Source organism: Rattus norvegicus, chromosome 2 (genome assembly GCF_021556685.1).
Source record: "Rattus norvegicus strain SHRSP/BbbUtx chromosome 2, alternate assembly SHRSP_T2T, whole genome shotgun sequence".
Taxonomy (NCBI): Eukaryota; Metazoa; Chordata; class Mammalia; order Rodentia; family Muridae; genus Rattus; species Rattus norvegicus.
In genome coordinates, this window is record NC_141535.1 from 224,002,438 (window position 1) to 224,028,811 (window position 26,374).

The 26,374-nt window shown below is 45.0% G+C and overlaps 1 protein-coding gene across 2 annotated transcripts in view; it reads left to right on the forward strand.

The window, feature by feature from the left end:
* Window positions 1-26,374, forward strand: part of Ppa2 (inorganic pyrophosphatase 2) — a 77,447-nt gene that overhangs the window by 25,689 nt on the left and 25,384 nt on the right. For both annotated transcript variants that reach the window (XM_087624955.1, NM_001135871.1), the window contains 3 exon segments: window positions 3,061-3,180; window positions 12,227-12,313; window positions 22,140-22,266. In XM_087624955.1, the coding sequence (XP_087481081.1) occupies window positions 3,061-3,180; window positions 12,227-12,313; window positions 22,140-22,266 (334 nt within the window).

Here is a 26,374-nt window from a genome sequence, read left to right on the forward strand (position 1 = left end):
GAAGATGTTTGGATTTCCTCAGATTCTGTTGTTATGTTTTCCTTTTCATTTCTGATTTTGTTAATTTGGATACTCTCTCTCTGTTTGTTCCCTCTGGTTAGTCTGGCTAAGGGTTTATCTATCTTGTTGATTTTCTCAAAGAACCAGCTCCTAGTCTAGTTGATTCTTTGTAAAGTTCTTTTTGTTTCTACTTGGTTGATTTCAGCCCTGAGTTTGATTGTTTCCTGTCTTCTACTCTTCTTTGTCTATTTGCTTCTTTTTCTTCCAGAGCTTTCAGGTGGGCTCTCAAGCTGCTAATGCATGCGCTCTTCAGTTTCTTTTTGGAGGCACTCAGAGCTATGAGTTTTCCCCTTAGCACTGCTTTCATTGTGTCCCATATGTTTGGGAATGTTGTGACTTCATTTTCATTAAATCCTAAAAAGTATTTAATTTCTTTATTTCTTCCTTGACTGAGTTATCATTGAGTAGAATGTTGGTAAGCATCCATGTGTATGTCAGCTTTCTGTCACTTTTGTTGTTATTGAAGACCAGCCTTAGTCTGTGGTGATCTGATGGGATGCATGTTATTATTTCAATCTTCTTGTATCTGTCTTGTGACCAATTATATGGTTAATTTTGGAGAAGGTACCATGAGTTGCTGAGAAGAAGGTTAGGATGAAATATTCTATAGATATCTCTTAAATCCATTTGGTTCATAACTTCTGTTATTTTCTCTCCGTCTCTGTTTGTTTCTGTTTCCCTGCTCTGTCCTTTGATGAGAGTGGGTGCTGAAGTCTCCCACTATTATTGTGTAATGTACAATGTGTATTGTGAGCTTTAGTAAAGGTTCTTATATGAATGTGGGTGTCCTTGCATTTGGAGCATAGATGTTCAGAATTTCAAGTCCATCTTGATGGATTTTCCGTTGATGAATATGAAGTGTCCTTTCTTATCTTTTTTTTATTTTTATTTTTTTTAAATTTATTTAATACTTAATAATAATTCTTTGGTTTCCGGGCAAACATCCCCCTCCCCCCTCCCCTTCCTTATGGGTGTTCCCCTCCCAACCCTCCCCCCATTGCCGCCCTCCCCCCACCAGTCTAGTTCACTGGGGGTTCAGTCTTAGCAGGACCCAGGGCTTCCCCTTCCACTGGTGCTCTTACTAGGATATTCATTGCTACCTATGAGGTCAGAGTCCAGGGTCAGTCCATGCATAGTCTTTAGGTAGTGGCTTAGTCCCTGGAAGCTCTGGTTGCTTGGCATTGTTGTACATATGTGGTCTCGAGCCTCTTCAAGCTCTTCCAGTTCTTTCTCTGATTCCTTCAACGGGGGTCCTATTCTCAGTTCAGTGGTTTGCTGCTGGCATTCGCCTCTGTATTTGCTGTATTCTGGCTGTGTCTCTCAGGAGAGATCTACATCCAGCTCCTGTCGGTCTGCACTTCTTTGCTTCATCCATCTTGTCTAATTGGGTGGCTGTATATGTATGGGCCACATGTGGGGCAGGCTCTGAATGGGAGTTCCTTCAGTCTCTGTTTTAATCTTTGCCTCTCTCTTCCCTGCCAAGGGTATTCTTGTTCCCCTTTTAGAGAAGGAGTGAAGCATTCACATTTTGATCATCTGTCTTGAGTTTCATTTGTTCTAGGCATCTAGGGTAATTCAAGCATTTGGGCTAATAGCCACTTATCAGTGAGTGCATACCATGTATATCTTTCTGTGTTTGGGTTAGCTCACTCAGGATGATATTTTCCAGTTCCAACCATTTGCCTACGAATTTCATAAATCATGCTACTTCTAATCCAGCACTGGGTGTCTTTTCCTTCATTAGTGTCTCTTTTGGTTTTTTTCTTTTCATCGTCAACTTATAGTTTTTCAATCGGAACAAATCTTTCTCTTCCTCCATTAAATGCATTTATTGTTGTTTGCCTGTAAATAGGGCAGCCTCTGGATTCCTGCTTTGAATGGTTCATTGTTAGTATGCAGAAATGCAATGGAATTTTGTGTGCTGATTTTTATATCCTAAAAATGTACTACATTCATTTTTTACTACATACATTCTGAATTTTAGAGGTGTGTGTGTGTGTGTGTGTGTGTGTGTGTGTGTGTGTGTGTGTGAAATCTTAAGAGCTTTCTGCATTTATGATTGTTATCTGTAAACAGAGATGATTCTACTCCTTCCTTTCCTGTGTGACTTTTATTTCCCTTGCCTGGCCGCTCTGGGAAGGACTTAAGAGCATTCTGCCAAGTCAAGGCAAGACTGTTTGCAGGTGCTGCAAAGGCCACAAGAGGGCGCTCGGTGTGCTTCTCCATCCCTTGGTCCTCTGAGGCAGTGTCCCCCTGACCTTAGAGCTTGTATTTCTTCTGTGCTGCGAGTGAGCACAGCCCAGTGATCCCCCTGTCCCCACCACCCCCACAGCTGGTTTCACAGGCGTTTGTTTGCAGAGCAGCCTGTTAGATGTGCTGGTGTCTGATGCTGGTCCCTTAACCTTGTAGCCGGCTCTCTAGAGCAGTGGCCCTCGACCTTCCCTAAGGCTACAGCTGTTCCTCATGGTGTGGTCACCACCCTGCCAACCATAAAATCATTATTTTTTTTTGCTACTTCATAACTGTAATTTTGCTACTGTTAAGAGTCATAATATAAACACCCGTGTTTTCTGATGGTCTTACGGGGGCCGAGACCCACAGGTAGAGAACCACTGCTCTAGACCCTCACCGTGGTAAACACCTTTGAGTTAACTATAATTCCATAAGACTTGGCAATAAAAGCCCTGAAATTAATTGCTGCAGCCAAAAAAGAAAAAAAATTGTCAATTAAGCCCTCCTGCCTTTCCTTTCATCCTTCTGTTTTTCTTAGAAACAGTGCAATGTATAAATAATTTAAGCCTAAATCTGGAATCAGGTACCTTCTTTCCAGACAGATTTTCTTACATGGTACTTGTTAATTAGTAATAAGAACTGACTTAATTTACTTGAAACCACCTTTGAACGTTAAGTTGGGATGTGGGTATTCGTTTGAGCTATGGTTCTTGGCATACAGGGCTAATGGTTTTACCCCCCTCCCTGCCTTCCCCGTGATCTTCCCAGATTGCCACCGAGGAGCCACTGAACCCCATTAAGCAAGACACCAAGAACGGGAGGCTGCGCTACACCCCGAACATCTTCCCCCACAAGGGCTACATATGGAATTACGGGGCCCTCCCTCAGGTAACGTTTCCTGCCATCACGGTAAACTCTAAAGAAATCACCTTGTGAATCCTGTGAACTCCCTGAATTTAAATGAGCTCCCAGAACACACCGGTTCCTGGGATCTGTGAATTTAAATTTTGGAACGTGGCATTCACTTGTCCCAGTAAACTTCAAACCACACATCTCGCCACTGCTCCTTCTCGGAGTCAGGCTCGGAAGATTGACAGCTGGCATTTGAACGCATCTTTGTGGGCTTAGCTGGTGTCAGTGAAGAATTTTCAGCAAGTCTTTATCTAACCTTTAAGTGTGCTTTTATATACGTTTCTCTACGACAGGATGGATTTTATTTTTAATAAACCTAACAGGCGAATTGAGTTAAGTTACAGATGGAGCTCACTGTAAGTCCAGAGTTCTGACTGGAGGCCCGGGTGACGGCAAGTCCTCATTCTCCATGTAGAACCTCATGACCATTCCTGGCCCTTCCTACTTCCTGTCAAGTTCCTCACTCTTTGAAGTAGCACGTCTGCCTGATTATTTTAGTGGGTAAAACTCTATAATGTCTGATCCAAACTCTGGGTTATGGAGAATGCTAGGGAAGCATTTTTCCCTTAGCATAAACTCCATTCTGACATCAGCTGTGTGGGGATTTAATGCTTATATTTCTATGTATTAATTTTTAATTATATGAGAATGTATGTGGGGGACCCTGTAGGAAATAGGACAGCAAAGAAAAACAGATGTCCGGTTAGGAAAATTGTTCTTTCGAGAGCCAGTTTCCCTTTGATGCAGCCAGACCACCCGCGTGGATGCACGCTAGGGTAAGACTGGCACTCTTGAAATGGTGATTAGAAACGAGGGAAGCGTACGCTCGAGCCATAAAGACAACCGTCTCTGCTTCTTGGGTTTCTAAGTAGATGATTCCGTTGGACCTAACAGGGAGAGGTTAAAAACAGCTTACGGGGTTTTGGGAGAGGAGACCACATGGCTGAAAGAAGGACCAGGGAAGCTACCGGTTCACAGCAAAACCAGAGATGGGCAAAGTGGAGCAGTTCGAGAAGACACTAATATCCAACTACTTCTTGGGATGATGTGCTGGGAATCAGGATGGGAATGGAGGAGAGCTAGGCACGAGGTTCAGCAGAGCGATGGGTGACTGACTGAGCATGTGAGCTCAAGGGCCTGTCCGTCACACCAGCGATGTGACCGGAACACGGCGCTTTGGGCTTCTGCCTCTGTCCTCCCTCACCTGTAACCTGGAGAACGTGAGTATCTACTGCACGTGGCTATGCTGAGGTGCACACGACTGTTTCGTTAGACACGTGCGACAGACAGCACTCTGTGACCACTGACAGTTGTTTTGTCTGGAGGATTGGCCCTCGGTATAGTGGTTTCTTCCTAATGCTGTGACCCTTTAATATAGTTCCTTATGTTGTGGTGACCTGTGACCATAAAATTATTTCATTGCTACTTCATAACTGTGATTTTGCTACCATTTAGAATGGTAGCATAAGTATCTGGTATGTAGGATCTGATAGTGGCCCCTGTGGGTGGTGACCCACAGGTTGAGAACTGTTGTCTTTGTATCATTTATTCCTTTGCCAAAGTTATTTACAATTTGACTAAAGCCATGGACAACTAAGTCAGTGGTTACAATGTAACATCACTAGTGCTACTAAGTCTTACTGATTCTATTTTCTTCTTTATTTTATTGAGAAAATAATAAAGCCAAGTTGGGTGTGGTAGCCCATACCTGTGATTTCAGCACATGGGAGGCTGAGGCAGGAGGGTTACTGCCAGTTTGAAGCTGGCCTACTTTATATATAGCAAGACCTTGTCTCACCTCTACCCGGCCCCTGAAATTAGCAAACGAACAGAAAGCAGATCTACTGGTGAGAAAAGAAGGGTGTGTGAGATTGAAAACGAAAGGTTAGGACCTTCTGTGGTTTTCTATTTAAAGAACTGGTGCCTTTTTTTCTTTCTTTTTTTTTTTTTTGTGCTGCTCTGGGTGTGTCTGAATTTTCAGGGTGTTCTTATGCTCCCTGCTTTCAGTCTCTGACGTACAGCTGCTCTTTCCTAATTCAACTGAGCTGAGCTGGAGCCATCACTTAATCTTCTGTGCGCTCTCCATTGTCTACTTTTCATGGTCCATCCTACGTCCAAAACAGTGTCTCAAAAATAAAGATCTGGGGTTGGGGATTTAGCTCAGTGGTAGAGCGCTTGCCTAGCAATCGCAAGGCCCTGGGTTCGGTCCCCAGCTCTGAAAAAAAAAAAAAAAGAAAAAATAAAGATCTGGCCAGGCGCGGTGGCGCACACCTTTAGTCCCTGCACTTGGGAAGTGAAGGCAGGTGGATCTCTGTAAGTTTGAAGCCAGGCTGATGTACTTAGAGAGCCCTAGGACAGCCAGGACTACACAGAGAGGCCATTTCTGCAACAACAGGAAGGTCTGGTAATGTTTTCCCATGTGAGAACCTTTCACTGGTTTCTTATTAGTAAGAGGATAAAGTCTGAAACTCTTAACCCGGCCCCTTGCCCTACGAGATTCTCCCCATGGCTCACTGGAAGAGCCCCTCTCCTCTGCTTCTTCCCCTGCAGCTCGTCCAGCATTGTAATCTCTGGGTCTCCACAGAGCCCCTTCATTCAGCACACACTCACTGGCGCTTCGTATTTGCCAGGAGTGCTCCTGCCCAGAGCGCGGGATGAGAAGCTGGGATAAAGTAATCGAATTCTTCGGGAACATCAGCCAATCAGGAGAGTGAAATGTCAGATGTTAAAAACATGAAAGAAGGGCTGGAGAGATGGCTCAGCAGTTAAGAGCACTGGCTGCTCTTCCAGAGGACTCAAACTCCATTCCCAGCCACCACGTGGTGACTCACAACCATCTGTAACTCCCAAGTCTCAGGGGATCCAGTCCCCTCTTCTGATCTCCTGGGACACCAGCCACACATACATATGTGTAGACAAAACACTCCTACACATAAATAAACAACATTAATTTTGAAGAAAGACTATGAAAGGAAAGTAAGGCAGGGAATTGGGCTACGGGGTGTGTAGGGAGTATTTCCATTGGGACATCAAGAAGATCCCATGACCTGGCATTGTCTGAATAAAGACCTCAGAGAAACAAGGGAAGAGGTAGGGTGGGCATTCAGAGGAGAGGCACATCAGTGGGGCGGGCGTAGTGCACAGTGAGCTAAGAGGAGGCTGGACATGGAGGAGAGGAGCGAGTGCATCTATCCTTGCTTCAGTTTCCAACCACAGAGCCTTACTATCTTTTAAACCCAAACTGATCTCAGCATGCACACACACATCCATGTATAGCATCACTAAAGATTTCATGTGTTCTCTCCCACATAAAAATAACTAAATGGGGTTGGGGATTTAGCTCAGTGGTAGAGCGCTTGCCTAGCAAGCACAAGGCCCCGGATTCAGTCCTCAGCTCCGGAAAAAAAAAAAAACCAAAAAACAAAAAAACAAAACTAAATAAAAAACTATGTAATATCTTTTGTGCATGATTATTGATCAGACAGCTTTTAGAATGGAAACCAACTACTGGCCCCTGTGGGATGCCGTCTCGTCTCTCCTCTGCACGCCACCTTTCTCTCCTCTCTTCCTCATTCCCATGCCCACCGTCCAGCTGGCTCTCTTTTCTGTTCTCACTCCAGCTGCCTTCTTTCTAGAATACCCCTTCCCAGTGTGCACACAGGTCACTGGCTGGGATGTTTGCACTAGGCCAAGTCTTTGTGATGCCTCTCGTCTCCTGTAAATCTTTTCGCCTCTTGAACTGTTATGACTGTTCCCCTGTGTTACTCCCCATTTTTCTAAATATCCACCAGATTATAACTGACTATAGTTTGTTTACAGATGGTCAGTTTCTTGAAGTTAGAATACAGATGTTATTAACTCAGGGATGTCTTGTTGGCGTTTAATTTCAGTGGGCCAATTTGCTTCTTGGCACACCGAATTGGTCATCAATTATCTTGTTGTGTGCGCTTGTCTCGTGAGGCTGGCCAGGTGCAAGGATTACAGCAGTGTCGCAAGGTGCGTAGCAGTAAACGGCTCGGAGAATGACTAAGTCAACAACATCGCTGGGGATGTGTTTGCTTCACAGACACACACGTACGGACATTAAGTCTATTTGATTGCCCGATTTTGTCTTGGTCAAGCGAGAAGTTCATTGAGAAGAATTAACCAAGCCAACTGCTTGGAAGAATATGTAAGCAGCAGGGCACTGAGTAGAAATCTTACTGATGAGCTTCTGACCCATCATTATGACCTCATTATCTTACGCCTCCTGGCTGTCCTCTCTCCCACGAAATGCTTTCCTCTGACTGTGACTCCTCCTGGAGCAAACATCATTTCTCCTCCCAGGGCACTTACGTTTAACGTACGTTTACCATGATTAACTGGGTCGCTCCAGCGTTCCCTTTATCTGAGTGCATATTTAGAATACTTGTCTGGAGAATATTAAAGAATTAGTGTCACTTTAAAGCCTCAGTCTGAATGCAGTGTTGACGCGTTTATTATTATTATCAATTTGAATCATTAGCCACGCATATCAGACGTTGTTATTTGTTGGGTTTAGAGCCTGAGAGACCGAATCTCCCTGGGTCTGTTTATTCATCTGAGCCTGAGTCCTACCCAGAAAGCTATTGTAATGGGCTGTGTTCTGGGCAGGGCTAAGCCTGTAAGTTAGCTCAGCAGCGAGCCCCATGTTAGCTGCTGGGGATAAGGTTGACAGACTATCAGGTGAGGCGCAGGGTTGGGGTGGGGGCTGGGGGTGCAGATGGGGATGTGTAGCTCCCAGTCCCTCTATGGTGTTAAGCGCTTAGATGGTCAGCAATTAGTCTCAACACTGTCTGCGTGTGGCTGTTCCTTTTCTTTTTCTGATTTTTAAAGAGACCTAAGGGCCAAGCATGGTGACTACAGCATCTTGGTTAACGTGGATTGTAAGGTAGCAGTCTCCAGGGCCGGTACAAAGGGATTTGTTTTAGGCCATGTCAATATGTATTCTGATTTCATGTTCATAGATTTACTCGCGTTTCCTGAGAGGTTGTTTGTGGCATTTTGGTAAGTTTTCTTGGTTCCATGCTAAGACTTTTTATTTCTCAAATGATTCATATAAGAAATTGTAACAATTTATAATCTTGCCAGCAATAAATAACAGGTTCCAGGCTATAGTAATTATTAAACAATAGAATCTTTTGTCCCGCGCTAGAGCCAGCATCTGTGGGGTTTTTTCATCTCAGCGGTGGCCGGTTCTAGGCACCAGCCACACTACCTCTATCTGTCCTCTAGCCCCAGCCTTCTCTCCGCCCCCATTGCTAGCCGCCCTCTCCTGGCTGTCTCTCTGCCAGCCAGAACTCTCTGGTTCCAGCAATCCAGTAAAATGAGGACTCCAGAAGTCCCAGCAGCGGCTAACCTCTCGCATCTATCACTGCTCTGTTTACTTTCCCAGCATCCTAATAGTTAAAGTATAAACTCCTAGCAACCTGTTAAAACCAAGACTCAATAAGCTGTAATTTAGCTATCAGATTTATATGTAAATTGTCCTCAATCCACAAAATGTTCGCACAATACACTCACAACCAATTGATGATATAAACCATCCTCCAGATATGATTAATTGACCTATAGAAATGCATCCCTTAAGAAATATTCATAACTACCCGTGGCCATTAAGGCCACCAGGATCTAGGTACCTTCTTTGCCTCCACCTTGGTTCTCCTCTTTCTCCTCTCTCCCCTTACCAAAACTCTGTGCCCACCCCAGTTTCTCTCTGTCCAACTACAGGCCCCGCCTTACCTTGTTCCCGCCCTCACCTGCATATAGACACCAACTGCACCAGGTGACCTGTGTCCTGTTATTTCAGGTTAACAGACCTCTAAATTCTTTGAAATAGTGTTTGAATGCAGTTTTAATTGGTGGTTCTCAGATCAGTTACTTTTCTTACATGTATAAATCATTCATATTTATTTTTCTTTCTTAAATTACTTGTGTCATTACCCGCCCCGTCCTGTTTGCTCCCTTTCTTATTTAATTGAACAGTTTAAATGTGTCCCTCCTGATACTCCTTCATTGGTCTGAGACTTTTTTCCTTTTGTCCTGTTATGCATAGAAACTTCCACTAGAGGGCATTCTCAGAGTTTTACATTGTTCTAAGTTTCCTCACCAGTTGAAATTACACTCTACTTTCAAGTTAAAAATGATTGACTTAATGTACATCTTTTTACAATAGAACCGATGCCTGCAGATGTAAAGTACGAAAGGCAAGGTGGGGAAGGGACCAGTCTGCTCTGGGTTTCGCTGGTTTTTGCTGGTACAGAAAAATCATAAAGAGACGCCCCTAAAATTAACAGTATCAAATGGTTTAAGACGATTTCATTGTATTCTTAATCCCTCAACATTAGGAACTGAACTGATAGATAATACTGAGAGTGAGTTCAGTCAGCCAATCAACAAACAGAAGAATTCACCAATGGGCTAGAGAGATGGCCCAGTGGTTAGGAGCAATGTTACACCTGCAGTGGACCCAGGTTCACTTCCCGGTGGCTCACAGTCATCTGTAATTCCAGTTCTAGGGGATCCAGCTCCCTTTTCTGGCCTTCACAGACACCAGGCACATGTGTGGTACGCATGTATACATGCAAACGAGCATCCACACACACAAAACAAAAGCAAATCTTAAAAAAATGGGGAAAAAATCTCCAAAGCCATACTGCATACAGGTTATGAAGAGACAGTTTTGTCTCAATATAAGGGACAGGGGCTGTAGAGATGGCTCAGCTGTTATAGGCTCAGCTCACAAGTCAAAGGACAATATGCGGGGAGAGCATGTCAAAATCGATGTTGCCCTACATAGGCTAAATTAGCTCTCTGTTCACTGGTGGTAAGCATGGAGAGTGTGAGTGAACACTGACAGTCAGGACGTGGCTGGCATGCACTTGTCTCATTCTATACATTTAATAAACATCCTTGTGGCAGAGGCAGGACTGGGTCATGGCTACCTTCCTTTAGGGCAGCATGACTTCTGGTTCATCTCCATGCATGTGGTGGTATTTGTGCCTCAGGAAAGAGGGAACTCATTGGTATGTCTAGCTGTATGATCAGATGTCTAGATGGTCAGCCCCACTTTGGTCCCGTGTTGGTTGCCTTGCACATCGAGACAAGCTTTGCACCGTGTGTTAATGGTGTGCACTCACTTGGTTACCGAGTCTGCCTATTCCAGAGTGGGTACTCAGCATCCAGCCTTGTGAGAAGATGAGGATGCCTGGTAATTGGCACAGGAAAGAAGCAGCAGGGTCAAGACTAGGAAAGAACAGCGGTCCCAGGAATGTGCACACACACTTGGAGAGTTAGGAAAGATGTGTCAGAGAGGTGACCCTGAAATTGAATGTGCTGCTATTACTGAAATTCCAGCATCACAAGTTCAAGTCACATGATGGATTCTAATCCTGCCTCTGCTACTTAGACCACTGTGAACAGTTTCACTTTATTTGTGCAACGGGCTGAGCAATAATGTATTCCTCACTGTGTGTGTGTGTGAGAGAGAGAGAGAGAGAGAGAGTGTGTGTGTGTGTGTGTGTATGACTATATGTGAGAGAGAGTGTGTGTGTGTGTGAGTGTATATGTGTGTGGTGTGTGTGTGTGAGTGAGTGGGTGTGTGAGTGTATATGTGTGTGTGGTGTGTGTGTGTGTGTGAGTGGGTGTGTGAGTAAATGAGTATGTGTATGAGTATGCATGTGTGTGTGAGTGTGTGCGTGTGTCGTGTATGATTGTGTGTGTGTGAGTGAGTATGTGTGTGGTGTGTGAGTATGCGTGTGTGTGTGTGGTATGTGAGTGTGTGTATGTGAATGTGTGTATGGTGTGTGCAGTGTGTGTGAATGTGTGTGAGTGTGTATGTGTGTGTGTGTGTATAAGTGTGTTTCAGAATCTGTCACCCGTGGCCAGTACGTAAGGTTAACAATTATATTGGTTGTTATTCTTGTCCTTCTTTACTTGTAATAGTATTGGGAAACACTTGCTGAACCTTATTTTGTTTTCGTCATGATTGTTGTTGTTTTTAAGTAAAGGTGGATAAATAGATGTGTTATAATCTAGACCAGAAGGAAAATGCTGGAGCTTTTCTAGGGTTGCCTACAAACAAGTACACATCTTAGTTATATAAAACAGAGAAAGTATATCTGGATAATGTAAATGCCAGGATAATAGCAGTGGCTGAATCTTGAGATGACAGCTTCTCATTCCTTCTAATGTCAATTTAAGGCAAATCATTTCAGTCAATTTCTGTGGTTTGATTCAGAGTCAAGCTGTTGGGAAGCTTCCGGGATGAGATAATGCCTAGGAGAGATTTTAAATCGATAGCAAATTCCCATTACACTGTTCATCTCCAAAACTGTAACATATTTTGTAGCCAAACGGTCATGGTCTTCCCAGGAGACTAGAAGAATTATTTGCATGATTCTGTGAGGATCTTGAAATTTAGTAACAGAGGTAGAGAAACTTTTAAGTGAGGGAAATGAGACAGATAGGTTCTCTTTCTGTAGTAAATAATGCCTTGCCCTTTGTTTTCGGAGGGAACACTGTTTCTGGCAGTAGGAGACATTTAGCCAATAGGAAGTTCATTTCAGATGTGAAAAGCTAGCCTAGCGGCTGCCACCGTGTTAGAAGGACAGTGAGTGACAGGACCCCCAGATAAGACAGGCAGGAGACAGGCAGACAGGGCACAGGCAGTGAGAACAGGTGACTGAGACTCCGAGAGGTTTGTGAATGTAGTTAGCCACTGACTAAGCTTAGAAAATGAATCTTCTGGAAATGCCACCCACTCTCAGATGTGATTACCCAGCAATTAGAGACAGGGAGGAAGTGCTGTAAATCTGTTTTCATCGTTGTGATGCTGTGGGGTGTGCTGACACGTTAGCCCAGAGCCTGAGTAACCTCAGATCATTCTTCCTTTGGGTCCTGGCTAGCTCTAAAGCTTCACGTGGTCGTGTGTGTGGACAGACTAGGCTACCGTGAATATCAGCCTGCATTTCTGCCTCACTTCTGTCTTTGTTTTGTTCCTCAGACCTGGGAAGATCCTCATCTAAAAGACAAGAGTACAAACTGCTGTGGAGACAACGACCCCATTGACGTTTGTGAAATAGGCTCCAAGGTTTGTCTCGAAGACGCCGTTAATCCTCACATGCATTTTGGTTTACTTGTGTCTAAAATTTCACTTTGCCCTCCAGTTCTCCCATTCTTCAAAGTCTGAGCGTGCTCATTCCCCTGACACTGGGACTCTTCAAATCTCTTTACTTCCTTAAGTCTGGGTGTGGTAAACCACAGTAGGTGTGATCCAGCTGCCGCGTGGCTGCATTCGTGTGCGTGCCTTGTCTAAGGCGCTCCGTCACAACAGCCAAACCGAGGGCTTGTAACAGGGACTGCAAGGCCCGAAGCATTGGCCATCTGACCCTTTATTGGGCGTTTGCCAAGCCCTGCCTTCAAATTCTTTGCCGTTGTCTGGACAGACTTCAGGACTGATGAAAAGCAACTGCTGGAGCTGGGGCGTGGCCTCGTGGTAGAATGCTTGCCTAGAAAGTGTGCTCCCCAGATCCAGGGAGAGCCAAGTACACTGACGCACACCTACAATGACAGTTCTGGGGAGGCAAAGGCAAGCAGACACCTGGACCTTGCTGGCCAAATAGCTGAGCTGCTCGGTGAAGGTCCAGGCCGTTGAGAGACCCTTTCTCAAGTGAAGGCAAAGGGAGCCTAAGGAATGACACTGGAGATTGTCCTCTGACCACACACGTATGCCTGCACTCGCACATGTATACAAATGCGCGCGCACGCACACACACACACACACACACACACACACACACACACACATACACACACACACACACACACACTCGCCAAGCAGAGCAAAAGCCCCCCTCCTCTTTCCTCCCATATTTACCTCCATGCTGCTGAGTCCTGTGGAGAGAAAGGAAGCCTGTAGGCCTATGGACTCGTACAGAGCGTCAGCCTTCTGTCTGTCCAGCTCCTGTGTCTACTGTATGCACCCTTGCTGTTCATTGTTGTTCTGTGCCCCTCTGTGGCTTGCGTTCCCAGGAGAGCCTCCAGTCTTTGAGGTCAAGCTCTTGTAGACATCAGCTCTCTCACTGGTCCCTCAGACCTGTGTATGCCGCCGTGTGCCTCCGACCCAACCCCACACCTCTTCTAGATTTCTACGCTTCATGCCTGTGAGTGGCGTTTTCTTCCTTCTCTTTAGTATCAGCAGCTCCTCTCTCATCCTTGACTTCTTACCACAGGCAGCCTCCCTCACCTGTACACAGAGCCAGGTAAGAGGAGCTTCGGTGCCCCTCCCTCCTACTGCTCTCTCAGCTGTCACTTCCTTGTGAAATTGGTCCGTCTTCCCTCCTGCCATCATTTCAGTCACACCCCCCTCCCTGTCCCCCCACCCCCACCCCAGTAGCACTGTAGAGGCTGTGGGTTTCCTTCGGTGCTCACTACTCTTCCTTCCTCCTCCTTTGAGGCTCGGGTGGTCCTGCACGGGACTTCCATCATCCCAGAGGTTTACATTCCCTCCGAGTATTCTGCCTCCCTCCCCATGGTTTCTGCTGCAAGCTTTCCTTTTGCCCCCTCAGTCCCGGGGAGCAGGAGCGTGAGCCCTTGTCAATTCCCGCCCGCCTCCCAAGGGCCCCAGGTTTTGCTCTTAAATTGACTTCAGGTCATATCGTTGCATTCAGTGGCCTATACTCTTATGTCTCCTGGGCCTCTCCAGCTCACGCCCCAAGTTGTATCCACTTTTTCTGTTTTTAAATTCACAGCTCTCAGTATTTGGGGGCAGGGGGTGAGGACAAAAGGTCAGCCACAAAAGGCATTAGTAACTAAGCAGAGGAGATACTGCCTGAAGACAACATGGCTGCTTCCTTTCACGCCTCCACTCTTCCACTAGAAACAGGCATCATCCCGACTGTTTGCTTCTCTTCACCCAGTTAATGATGCAATATTGATTTTATGTCCCCAAGAGCTTTCAAAACCAATTGTTTCCCTTCTCGCTGCCAGTAGCTTCATCTAGTTTGATGTTAATGTCTCACTTGACGTATTCCTTCTACTAACCCATTTTCTCGATGAGTTTTTATTGTGCCAAACTCATCTGCCTTGCCCCTTTTGGTACAACCTTTCCTGGCACTCTTTCTTACTACTTGTTTGCACACTGCCCACAGCTATAACCCATCTGCTTGCACTCTCACATGAACAGGCCTTCAGTCATTCTCTCTCTCTTTTTAAAATTTTTTATCAGTTATTTTATTTATTTACATTTCAAATGTTATCATCCTTCCCAGTTTCCCCTCTGCAAACCCCATCCCATCCCTACTCCCCCTGCTTCTATGAGGGTGCTCCCCCACCCATGCCTGCCTCACCACCCTGGCATTCCCCTACACTGGGGCATCAAGCTTTCTCAGGACCAAGGGCCTCCCCTCCCACTGTTGCTGACAATGCCATCCTCTGCTACATATGTGGCTGGAGCCATGGGTCCCTCCATGTGTACTCTTTGGTTGGTGGTTTGGTCCCTGGGAGCTCTTGGGGATCTGGTTGGTTGATATTGTTGTTCTTCCTATGGAGTTGCAAACTTCTTCAGCTCCTTCAGTCCTTCCCCTAACTCCTCCATTGGGGTCCCCATGTTGAGTCCGATGGTTGGCTGCAAGCATCCTCATCTGTATCATCAGAGCCTATCAGGGGACAGCTATGCCAGGCTCCTGTCAGCAAACACTTATTGGCATCAGCAGTAGTGACTGGTTTGGTGTCTGCAGATAGGATAGATTCCCCAGGTGGGGCAGTTTCTGGATGGTGGCCTTTCCTTCAGTCTCTGCTCCACACTTTGTCCCTGTATTTCCTTTAGACAGGAACAATTCTGGGGTAAAATTTTTGAGAAGAATGGGTGGCCCCATCCCTCAACCGTGCCATGTGTAACCTCTGGATATGGTCTCTACATGTTCTCTCTCCCTTTTGTTGGGTATTTCAGCTAATGTCATCCCTGTTGGGTCTTGGGAGCCTCTTGCTTTCCTGGCATCTGGGACTTGTGGCGGCTACCCTAATTCCTCATTCCCCATTGCTACAACCTCTGTTCAATTTCCTGACCCTCAGTTCATCTCCCCTGTCTCCCCGCACACCTGATCCTGCTCTCCCTTTTATCCCCTCCACCTCCTCTCTTCCTCCCAAGTCCCTCCCACCCTCTACCTCCCGTGATTATTTTGTTTCCCCTTCTAAGAAGGACTAAAGCATCCACACTTTGGTCTTCCTTCTTCTTGAGCTTCATATGGTCTGTGAGTTGTAATGGGTATTCTGAGCTTCTTTTTGTTTAATATCCACTTACCAGTGAGTGCATACATGTGTGTTCTTTTGTGATTGGGTTACCTCACTCAGGATGATATTTTCAAGTTCCATCCATTTGCCTATGAATTTCATGAAGTCATTGTTTTTGATAGCTGAGTAGTGTTCCATTGTGTAGATGTACCATATTTCTATATCCGTTCCTCTGTTGAAGGGAATCATGGTTCTTCCCAGCGTCTGGCTATTATAAATAAGGCTGCTATGAACAGTCATTCAATTTATGGAGAGAGTTGTACTTTCCCACTGTGCCCTTTGTTCTTGTTCAATTGGAAACCCAGTTCTGGGCAGTCGCTGGACCTCCACAGCCTTGGGTTGCCGCTCTTCGCTTGGCACATGCGCAGTCCTGCGCACACAACTGCTCTTCTCTAGGCACATGCGCAGTCCTGCATACACGCTGAGGTCGGCATCTTCACGATTTCAAGGCGGTAAAGCTCTGAGGACAGGACTGTCCACTGCGTCTGTCATCACTGCTGGGCTAAGTGCCTGGCATAGAGAATATGCGTAATTTAAAGAGTGCCAGGTGGAGTTTGTTAGTTGTCGCCGTCTTCTGAGTTAGCTGAAATGTATTGTTGGAAATGTACCTTCTTCGGGCCGCATCTTAGGATTCTTGTATCTCTCCTCGTTCCCAACATCCGTCATTCTGATTCCCGCCTCTCATCTCTTAATCGCCCCTGTCATCTGTTGCTTTTTCACGTCTTGATTTTTTTTCCTTTCCATTTTTCTCCAGCATTCGCCCTCCTTATTCCCACTCTTTTTGTGAGGTGAGAGATCCTTTCTGTCTCGAAATTCTGATTTTATACAGATTTGTTAGAATTCACGTGACTGTTATTGTTATTCTTGCCTGGCACATGAATTCAACAAAAATATGAAGGAAGTATTGATTTTCTTTTTCAAATTTACGGTGTAGTTTCCTGGATTTATGTTTTTAAGAATATTTTCTTCTAAGAGAAAAAAGAGATGTGTATAATATTAAATAGGCTACAAAAAAAAGGAATGATTAACTTTTGTAAGGAATACCTTCTGTGCCTAGATTCCATGCTGGGCTCCTTGGTTTCCTGCTTATTTTGTTATTTCATAACAAGTGAAGATCACGAAGTTACTTAAAATTTCATTGCAGGAAAGATTATATTTTTAATTTTTTTTTTATTCTTGGGATATAACTCTTGGGAGTAGTCAATTCATATTTAGTACAAAATATTCATTTAGCTTAAACCTTGTATAAGTAAAAATATTAAAGGCATCTTATTTTCACCCATGTCAATGTGTCATTGAACATGTAATTAGTGACAATGTAACTGGCAAAAATGTTAGCAACATTTGACTTAAATTGGCATGACACAGTCACACTTATCTGTAACTCGAGAATAATACTAAGAAAATTTAATGTGGGTTTTTTTTTGTGGTTTCTGCTTATTTGGTTTTTTGAGACAGACTTTATATAGCCTTGCATGTCCTACAACTAGCAATGTGGACAAAGCTAGCCTCAAACTCAAAGAGATCCATCTGCCTCTGCCTCAAAAGTGTATAATTGTTATTATACACCTTTTTTTACATTTTACATATAAAGTGTGATATATACTAGGTGTGTAGTTTATCATTATTGAAGAGTATATTAATTAATTATTGTTATATTTTGCTAGTTTATCCTAGAACTTACAATATTGTAGGCCTGCCTACTATTTAAACCTATTCCAGATTTCTTGGTCCATGTGATGGTTTGTATATGCTTGACCCAGAGAATGGCAGTCTTTGGTGGTGAGTCCTTGTTGGAGTAGGTGTGGCCTTGTTGGAATAGTTGTGTCACTGTGGGTGTGAGCTTTAAGACCCTCATCCTGGCTGCCTGGAATCCAGTCTTCTCCTATCTCCAGTCTTGCCTTTGGAACAAGATGTAGAACTCTGAGCTCTTCCTACCCCACATTTGCCTGGATGCTGCCACATTCCTTCCTTGGTGATACTGGATTGAACCTCTGAACTCGTTAACCAGTTCCAATGAAATGTTTACCTTATAAAAGCTGCCCTCCTTGGTCATAGTGTCTGTCTACAAGTAGAAAACCTATTTACACTGTTGTACACAGATCGACACACTGTTACCTTCCATTATTCTCTGTTGTTCACTGGGCCTGGTTGAAGTTTGTTCCCTTTGGGACTGAATCAGTATGGAGGTTTAAAGGCCACTCTTATAATTAATTATTCCAGGCTCCTGAGACCTTGCATTTGGTATGACTATTCTAATAAACCGATGTAGATCCCAGAGGGGAATACTCCCTGTAGAAGACTTTTGGAAAGTACATAGATGTAATACAGCATGGGACATAAGATGTGATCTTCAGTTTACTGGGGAGAAACTAAAACCTACAACACCGTGTGAAATTATTTGCCTCAAGTCATCTCTTAGGATTGTAGAGAACAAATTCAACCCAACATTTATGATGAAAGATCCTGAAATTTCCCCACAAGAGCTTGAAAAGACTTGCTGGTTTTACCTGAAATTCGGGGACAAACTTACTGTCTTGCTTCAGAATTTCAACCTAGTTTACAAACTGAATAGTGTTTGCTCTGACAGAAGTGGTTACACATGTCATGTGTTGCATCCAATCACTGCAAGGGTAGAGTGACAGCCCAGCTGGGGCAGCCCAGCCCAGTCGATGTCCTCTGGCAACGAGAGCCACTGATTCCTCCAGTCAGCATGAGCTGTGGAAGAAATTACTAAAGGAGAAGTAAATAGAGTCACCTTTGAACAAAGCAGTATCTACAAAATGCCCTTCAATGAGCTCATAAGAAAAATGGCAGTGAGAAGTCTTTGAACATGCATAGCTACTGGGTGATGCAAAGAAACAGGATCCTCTGTCATCCGATAGGAGACTGAGGGCCACAGGCAGAAATGTTTAACATGGTGAATTTCTTGAGAGACCACGTATTATTCATCCCTCCTTCATGAGAAGACCACACACACAGTCAACATAAACTCGTTGACGTGATTTTTACTGGAGTGTGGCAGCTTTTTTAAGGATTTTACCGTTTGTTCCTAAGCACCTTTGCAGTTTTGGATCTGCATTTCCCCCTCTGTTCTGAAGGTATTACAGCCAGGCAGTGCTTCATCTGAAGTAAAGCTCCCCTCCTCTCCGTGTTATTCTGAGATCAAAGGCTATTTCATCTGACGAAAGCTGACAATTGGCTCCACTTGCTTCCTGCTCTCCTTACAGTCTACAAAGCAGACTCACCGCTTGTTATGTTGTTGGAAAATAAGTCTTATGAGTAAGACAACAAAGCAATTGGGATGAAAATTCTCGAGAACTTCTCTGCTGCCTGCTTCCGTATTGAGTCCGGTGTTTGAGGTGGCGAAATCATTGTCAGAGCAGTGTTGTCTCTAGCGCATCCCTCACCTCTTGCACTGAGATGCTAGTAAGCTAAGCTGTCTCCAGACAGCCAGTATCTCCCAGAGGTCAAGCTGTCTCTGGTTGGAAGCAGCTCAGCCAGTGTAATCTGTGAGTTACCCAACTCTGTTGGCTTTTCACTGACAGCACAGGAACTTCAAACTCTGCATGTTTTACGAAGACTGTGAATTCCTTTGTCCCCTTGTCCATGCTCTTCAGAATGAAGCCTCGTCCTCAAGGGTTTGTACTCTAGAAACTGTAATTGCTTCTCCTGACAGTCCTAGATCCTTCTGCCTTTATCTGTTCTCAAGATCCTCTCTGTCCACAACCCTCTTTAGAATGGAGAATCGCTGTCAGTGAACACTGTGTTACCCAGCCTGAAATATTAGCTGTACCTACCAGCTGCAAAGTCACCCTGTGAGGTGCTCAGGCTTGAGATCAGGCATACTCCACATTAGAAATATCACCCTGTTTTTATAAGTATCTGTACGTCTTCCTTTTGGACTTTGAGGATCGAGAATTCGTTAGATGACAGGCCAGTCACAGGAGACCCTGTGTGACTGTGTCTGCTCTAAACAATGAGGTTTAATGATTGATACAGTCATACACCTATCTGCTGTGTCGTCGTCTCTTCATGTACACTTAGGCTAAGACTCGAGAGTTGTTTTGCAGATGTTTCGAATGGAATTGCTTGATTTTATGGTTTAACATCGTTTTCTTTCTCTAAACAAAAACTTCGAAAGTTCTGTACAAGTGACTTGTTTTTGCACACCTTAGTTTTGGAATGGTAAGCTCCATTTTGAATCATGAAGAAATTTGTTTCCTGAAACATGGTCATGGTGTAAGCTTACAGAGGAATTCAATAGCCAATTAAAGCTTTAAAAAATAAAAGAATATAGCAGAAATACCTAAGTGAGGAGGCGTCAATCACACCTAGAAGGGGGAAGGAAATAACCACTGGAAGTAGAGGGAGGAGGGACCCGGATAGGAGAGGTGAGAGGGAGGGGAAAAGGGGAGCTGGTTCAGGTATGTGGGGGAGGGGGAAGGAGAGAAGCCCAGAGGGCCAGGAGAATGAATGGAAATAAGCAGCCTTGGGAGAGGGGGTTGGGGTGGGAGGGGGAGGACCCTCTAGAAAGTACCAGAGACCCATGAGGTGAGACTCTCAGGACTCAGAGGGGGTGACCTTAGCCAAAATGTCCAACACTGGGGAGAGGGCACTCGAAGAGCTCACCTTCAGTAGACAGACATGGCCTCAAGCGGAGGCACAGGGCTACTAACCCACATCAAAATTCCTGACCCAGAATTGTTCCTGTCTAAAAGAACTGCAGGGACAAAAATGAAGACACTGAAGGAAAGGCAGTAGTGACAGGCCCAACTTGGGATCTATCTCAGGGGGGTTGGGGGGGACCAAGGCTGGACACTATTACTGATGCTGCGGTGTGCTTACAGACGGGAGCCTGGCATGGCTGTCCTCTGAGAGACCCTACCAGCAGCTGATTGAGACAGACACAGATACCTATACCCAACCATTGGACTGAAGTTGGGGACCCCCATGGTTGAGTTAGGGAAAGATTGAAGAAGCCGAAAGGAGAGAAGGACCCAATAGGAAGACCAGCAGCCTCAACTTACCTAGACCCCAGGGAGCTCCCAGAGGCTGAGCCACCAACCAGGAGCATACACGGGCCAGTCCAAGGCCCCTGGCACATATGTAGTAGAGGTCTACATGGTCTGGCCTCAGTGAGAGAAGTGAAGCTTAATCCTTGAGAGACTGGAGGCCGCAGGGAAGGGGGAGGTCTGATGAGGGAGGGCACACTCTTGGAGGCAAGGGGGAGGAGGAATGGGATGAGAAATTGTGGGAACGGGGATTGACAGGGTCAACGACTGGAATGTAAATAAATAAAATAAATTAAAAGATAGATAGATAATGATAGATAGATAGATAGATAGATAGATAGATAGATAGATAGATAGATAGATTAATAGATAGGTTATAAAAGGAATGCAGGCATTGACAACCTGAGGGTACTGAAATCACTTTCTCAAGCTGTAGCCCATCAGAGTCACCCTCTGGTATAGAGTATGTATGTACCTGTGTATACATGTGTATGTACACAGGAGAGGGAGTGTGCGTTTTCATCACATGGTATGGAGAACAGAAGTCACCCTCCGGTGGTGTTCCTGCTCGGGTGCCATCCACTTTGCTTTTTGAGGCAGGGTTTCTCACGGACCTGGGACTCTTGCCCGTTTGGCTGAGCTGGTGGTCAGAGACTTTGCTCTGCTCTCTCTTTGTTTCTGATTCCCAGCAGTGCGGTCCCAAGCACTACACCCAGCTTTTAACCGGAGTCGTGGGCGGGAATCGACCTGAGGTCCTCATGCTTAAGCAGCAACTGCTGTGCTTCTGAACCATCTCCCAGCCCAGCTTCTTACTCAGTCCATCCTAACCTCACTTCTCAGTATCTTTTGAACACCATTTTGTGTCTGTGTAGCATTAACAATTGCTCCGTTGTCATGTTGCTTACTTTAGACACTCTCCGGTGTTCTCAGGTATAAGAATACAGCACTTATTGGGGCTGGTGTGAAGTTACCTGTTCTTGAGGACCAGTTTAATCCCGCTTTCAGCCTCTTTCACACTGTGTATTTCTGGAGTAAAATCTTGTCTCCAGACTGTGACACACCAACTGTGGCTGCCTTATCCTTCCTGTGGTGGGGGTGGCTGTTGTTGATCTTTTTAAATTGTATCACATTTGTTTCATTTATTGTGTGTGTGTGTGCGCACCACACTTTTGTGCATGCTCACAGATATGCACCCATGCCACGGAACAGATGTGGAGGGCCGAGGACACCTGCTGGCTTCCCCTTCCATGGCCTGGGCTCCACAGATGTGTTGGGCAGAAAGCCCAGACAATTGCTGGGCCCTCCTCCTTGGGTAGCGTCGTTTTGGAGTCATGGTTCTACACTGCTCATTGTGTAAGGTCTGGTTTTCTAGAAGGATATAAAGGTTTTTGTTTGATTGATTGTTTTGTTTCCTTAATTGGCCATCCTTTCATGGGTGAAAGTAGGAGCTTTGAGGTGCTCATTCATGGATAGGCTACTTCCAGGCAGGCTTTCTGACCATTCCTACGCGGTTTATATGTCCTGAAACTGTATACGCTTCTGTTGTGGGAGGGCCATTTTGTGGTTAAACCTTCCCAAGCCTCGCCAATAACGGCCCTTTTCTCTGTGAAGGTTCTTTCCCGTGGAGACGTGGTCCATGTGAAGATCCTGGGGACTTTGGCACTTATCGATCAGAGTGAAACAGATTGGAAAATAATTGCTATCAATGTGAATGATCCTGAGGCTGAAAAATTTCATGGTAAGTCTGGGCCTTTCCGAAAGACAGAAGCAAATTGGTGTGTCCTTGGGATTCTTAGAACCGAAGGGGACATGTAAAGCACGATTCGTATATTTAGGGGTTACGCAGAGTTTTAAAACTCTCTCCTGTGCTCCACAGAGAGCCTAATATATTTTAGTGTGAGTTGTGCCGTATTCCTAGGAGGAGAAAGGAAAGGAAAAATTGGAGACAGACAAAGAAGTGGTGCAGTGTGTTTCTGCCTTCTGCTTTACCTTCCCCTCCCCTCCCCTCCCTTCCTTTCCTTCAGTCTTTCTGTCTCCCCTCTTCCTCCTCCTTAGTTCTTCCGCATAGCACTTTGGTTATACAAGCAGTGTGTTTATATGGCTCATTCTTAACTTGTTCATTTTCTTTTGGAAATGGCATTGTTCACCTATGCAGGGCACCACATTCAAACTTTTTAAGTTACGTTTAATTAGCTCACTAGCTGGTGGCCTCTTCACAGAGCTGTAGTTTTGACTAGCCCACTTATTACTCCTCCCCAACTCACTGCCGCCGCCCCCACTTAATACTTAACACCTAGTTCCCTCCCTCTCTTATGCTGTGCCCCATGTACATATCCTATCCCTCTGGCTATGGTTTGGAGTGGAGCGATAGTGGGTCTCCATAGGTTTTTTCTGTACTCCCCCTTTACGTTAATCCTCCCCTCTCTCTCCCATCCACCTGAGCCTTTTCCTTCCTGGGTCCTTCTGCCCTTAGTGACCTTGCTACTTTCATTTCACCTATAATCTCCTGTTTGTTCCTGCAGTGTACACCCCCATACACACCCAATAGTCTGTTTCTGGTTTTCTGGCTTCCACTTGTGCTCCAAGTTAACCACACAAAACTAAAAGTTGGAAGCTAGGATCTCTACTTGAGAGAGAACAGACAGAATTGTGTCCTGGTCTGGGCGACCTCACTAAGGATACTATTTTCCAGTTCTATGTATTTACACACAAGCTTCATGACGACGACCTTACTTTTCTGTACAGCTGAGCACTGGTCTGTTGTGTATAGGCACCTCGTTGTCTTACTCAGTAATCTGATGATGGGCGCCGAGGCTGATTCTGTCTCCTAGCACTTGTGACGAGAGGAGCAGTGAGCACGCATGAGTAAACGTCTGTGCAGTGGGATGCAGAGTCCATTCCGCATGTGCCTGCAAATGTTATAGCTGGGTCACACGGTACTCGCTAGCTCTGTGGTTAGTTTCTGATTCTCACAGCCCCACCCTGGTTTACACCCTCACCAGCAGTGGCCAGGAACTGCCCCTTCGCTGGGTGCCCAAGGCAACTGTTGTCTTTTGCGTTCCTGGTAATGGATAATGCCCATTTGACTAGAGACGGGCTCTTAAAGGGCTCACTCTGCATTTCTCTGCTAGCTAAGGATATGGAGGACTTTTAAAAATTCGTTTACTGAGGGGTTGGGGATTTAGCTCAGTGGTAGAGCGCTTGCCTAGCAAGCGCAAGGCCCTGGGTTCGGTCCCCAGCTCCGAAAAAAAAAGAAAAAAGAAAAAAAATGCGTTTACTGGCTGTGTGTGTTTCCTCTTTGGGACCTTTCTGTTCAGCTCTATAGCCCATTTTTAAAATTGGATAGTTTCTTTCCCTTTTTTCCCCCAGTTATTGCATATTCTAGACACTAATCTTCTGTCCCACGTATAGCTGTCTGGACTTTTTCCCGACCCGGTAGGATGCCTGTTGACTCTGTTGATGGCGTAAAAGGGATTTTAGTTTTGTGGGCTCACAGTGTTGATTGGTGGTGGTATTCCTGTGCTGCTGGAGTCCTGTGCAGAAAGCCCTCACCTGTTCCTGGAAGTTAAAATATGCTTCCTGCTTTTCCTCTCGTGGTTTCAGAGGTTTGTGAATTACTTACTTTTCTTGCCACAACCAAGGCAACTTACAGAAGATTGGCTTATTTTGGCTGACAGTTCCGAAGGGGTTAGGAGTCATCATGATGAGAGGTGTGGCAGCGTTGGGGGTTGGTCTGGTGCTATGTATAGATCTGGCTGCTGTCCAGATGAGTGAATTCTCACACATACCTGCTTTGCTTGCAAACCTTGCTTCCAGATTTAAAGTTGATTGGTTAATAAAAGGTTAGAGCCTGGGATTGGGCAGTAGAGAGAGGAAGGCAGGACTTGAGGATCGAGTGAGGGGCTTCAGGAAAAACCTGGGGAAGAAGGAGAAAGAAGAGAAGCCCGCCACAAGGCCAGAGGGATTATGAGCACATGGCTGGAAGTGCACCCCGAGGACAGGCCGATGCAGCGAAAGGAACTCAAGCGAAACTCCAACAGAAATAACAAGGGCAAATGGGATGGTTTGGATATCAGTGAGAATAGCATAGAGCCTGCCCAAACTAGGCTTACATCTTATAAATAAAATACCAGGTTTCTGGTATTTTAGAATACCAGCTAGCTAGAAGAAGTAATTATTTTATAGCAGCAGGCTTGGTGGCAGGAAGAGGAAGCTGACTTCAGCTTCCTCCTCGAATGCAAGCACACGGAAGAGAATTGGCAGTAGCAAGAGGCCTTTGATCTCAGTGACACACCTCCAGCTTTAATGATACCGTCTGTGGTGTTCTTTTTGTTCTGGGTTGCTTTGACTGTCTTTTGTGACTGGTTGGATCTTATAAAAATAAGAGGAAAGTTTTTTGTTTGTTTGTTTTAATTAGGGAAGGGAGGTTGTCTGGAAGCTTTTAAAAGTGTCCTACGTTATCCCTACCTACCAAGGCGAAGGCAGAGAGCGGGTGCAGACACGGTCATTGCAGGTGGTCAGGCAAGATGGCATCTTAAAGGAACCCAAGCACGGAGCTGTCTTTGAGGATGTAGACTAGCTGCAGTCTCCGTGGGCTACATCAAGCCAGGGCGTCTTAGCACAGGAGGTCCTTGGGATGTTGGAGTTGGGAGCCAACCTGTGGTGTGGTCACCCACTTGTCTAATGATGGACCAGTGGTTGTTATGTCCTCTCTTCTCCATGATGAAGGTCTTTGTGCTAGTGTTTGATACGTTCGTGGGCCTGCTTCCTCTGTATGGTCTTTTGGTCGTAGGGTGGGAAGTATATCTTGGTGATTTGGTAGTTAGTTCTATTTGTAGGATTTTAGGGACCTCTATTATAATTTTCACAGTGGCTGAACTGACTGTCCCAGGAGCGTGCATTGTTTTCCCCATGATGGGCATTTCAAGTGAGGTGACGTGCAGTTTGTTTCACTTGAGAGTTGTGCGTGCACGTGCACAGGTGTTCTCATTCACGTGATGGCCAGAGGCTGACGTCAGGTATCTTCTTTAACCATAGTCCACTGATTGCTTGTTTGTTTGTTTGTTTGTTTGTTGAGAAAGTTTCTCTCATTGAACCTGGAGCTTAGAGATTGGCTGGTCCGACTGGTCAGTGATGCCCAGAGATCTGCCTGGCCGGGGTTACAGAGAAGCATTGCGCCTGGCTTTCCCAGGAGGTCTAAGGTTCTGTACTCAAGTCCCTGTGCTTGTGTGGTAGGCACTGCACCTACTAAGTCATCAGTGCAGATTTCATTGCATTTGCTTCCCTGATGGTTAAAGACATTGACCATTGTTTCATATATTTATTGGCCGGGCTCGCATCCTCTTTGGAGAACTGTCTAATACGTCTTGATTTGCCTGTATGAGCCTCATTGATATTGATCAGTTTACAAGTAGTAGTTAAAATATATATTTCTTTTGCAGTTTTTTTTTTTGGTTCTTTTTTTTTCGGAGCTGGGGACCGAACCCAGGGCCTTGCGCTTCCTAGGTAAGCGCTCTACCACTGAGCTAAATCCCCAGCCCCCCTTCTTTTGCAGTTTTTAAGAATTAAAATCTAATTACATAAATTCTCCCCTCCAACTCTTCATATCACTGCTGCTCACTCTCAAATGCATGACTTCTTCTATACACACACACACACATACATATATACATATATATAGTCTATAGAGAATATGTACATATATGTTTATATATACATTATACATACATATTATACATACATATATATTATACACATATATATTATACATGTTATACATTACATAGGTATATATATGTATATAGCACATACATAAATACATAAATATAGTCTCTGTTTAGCATTGC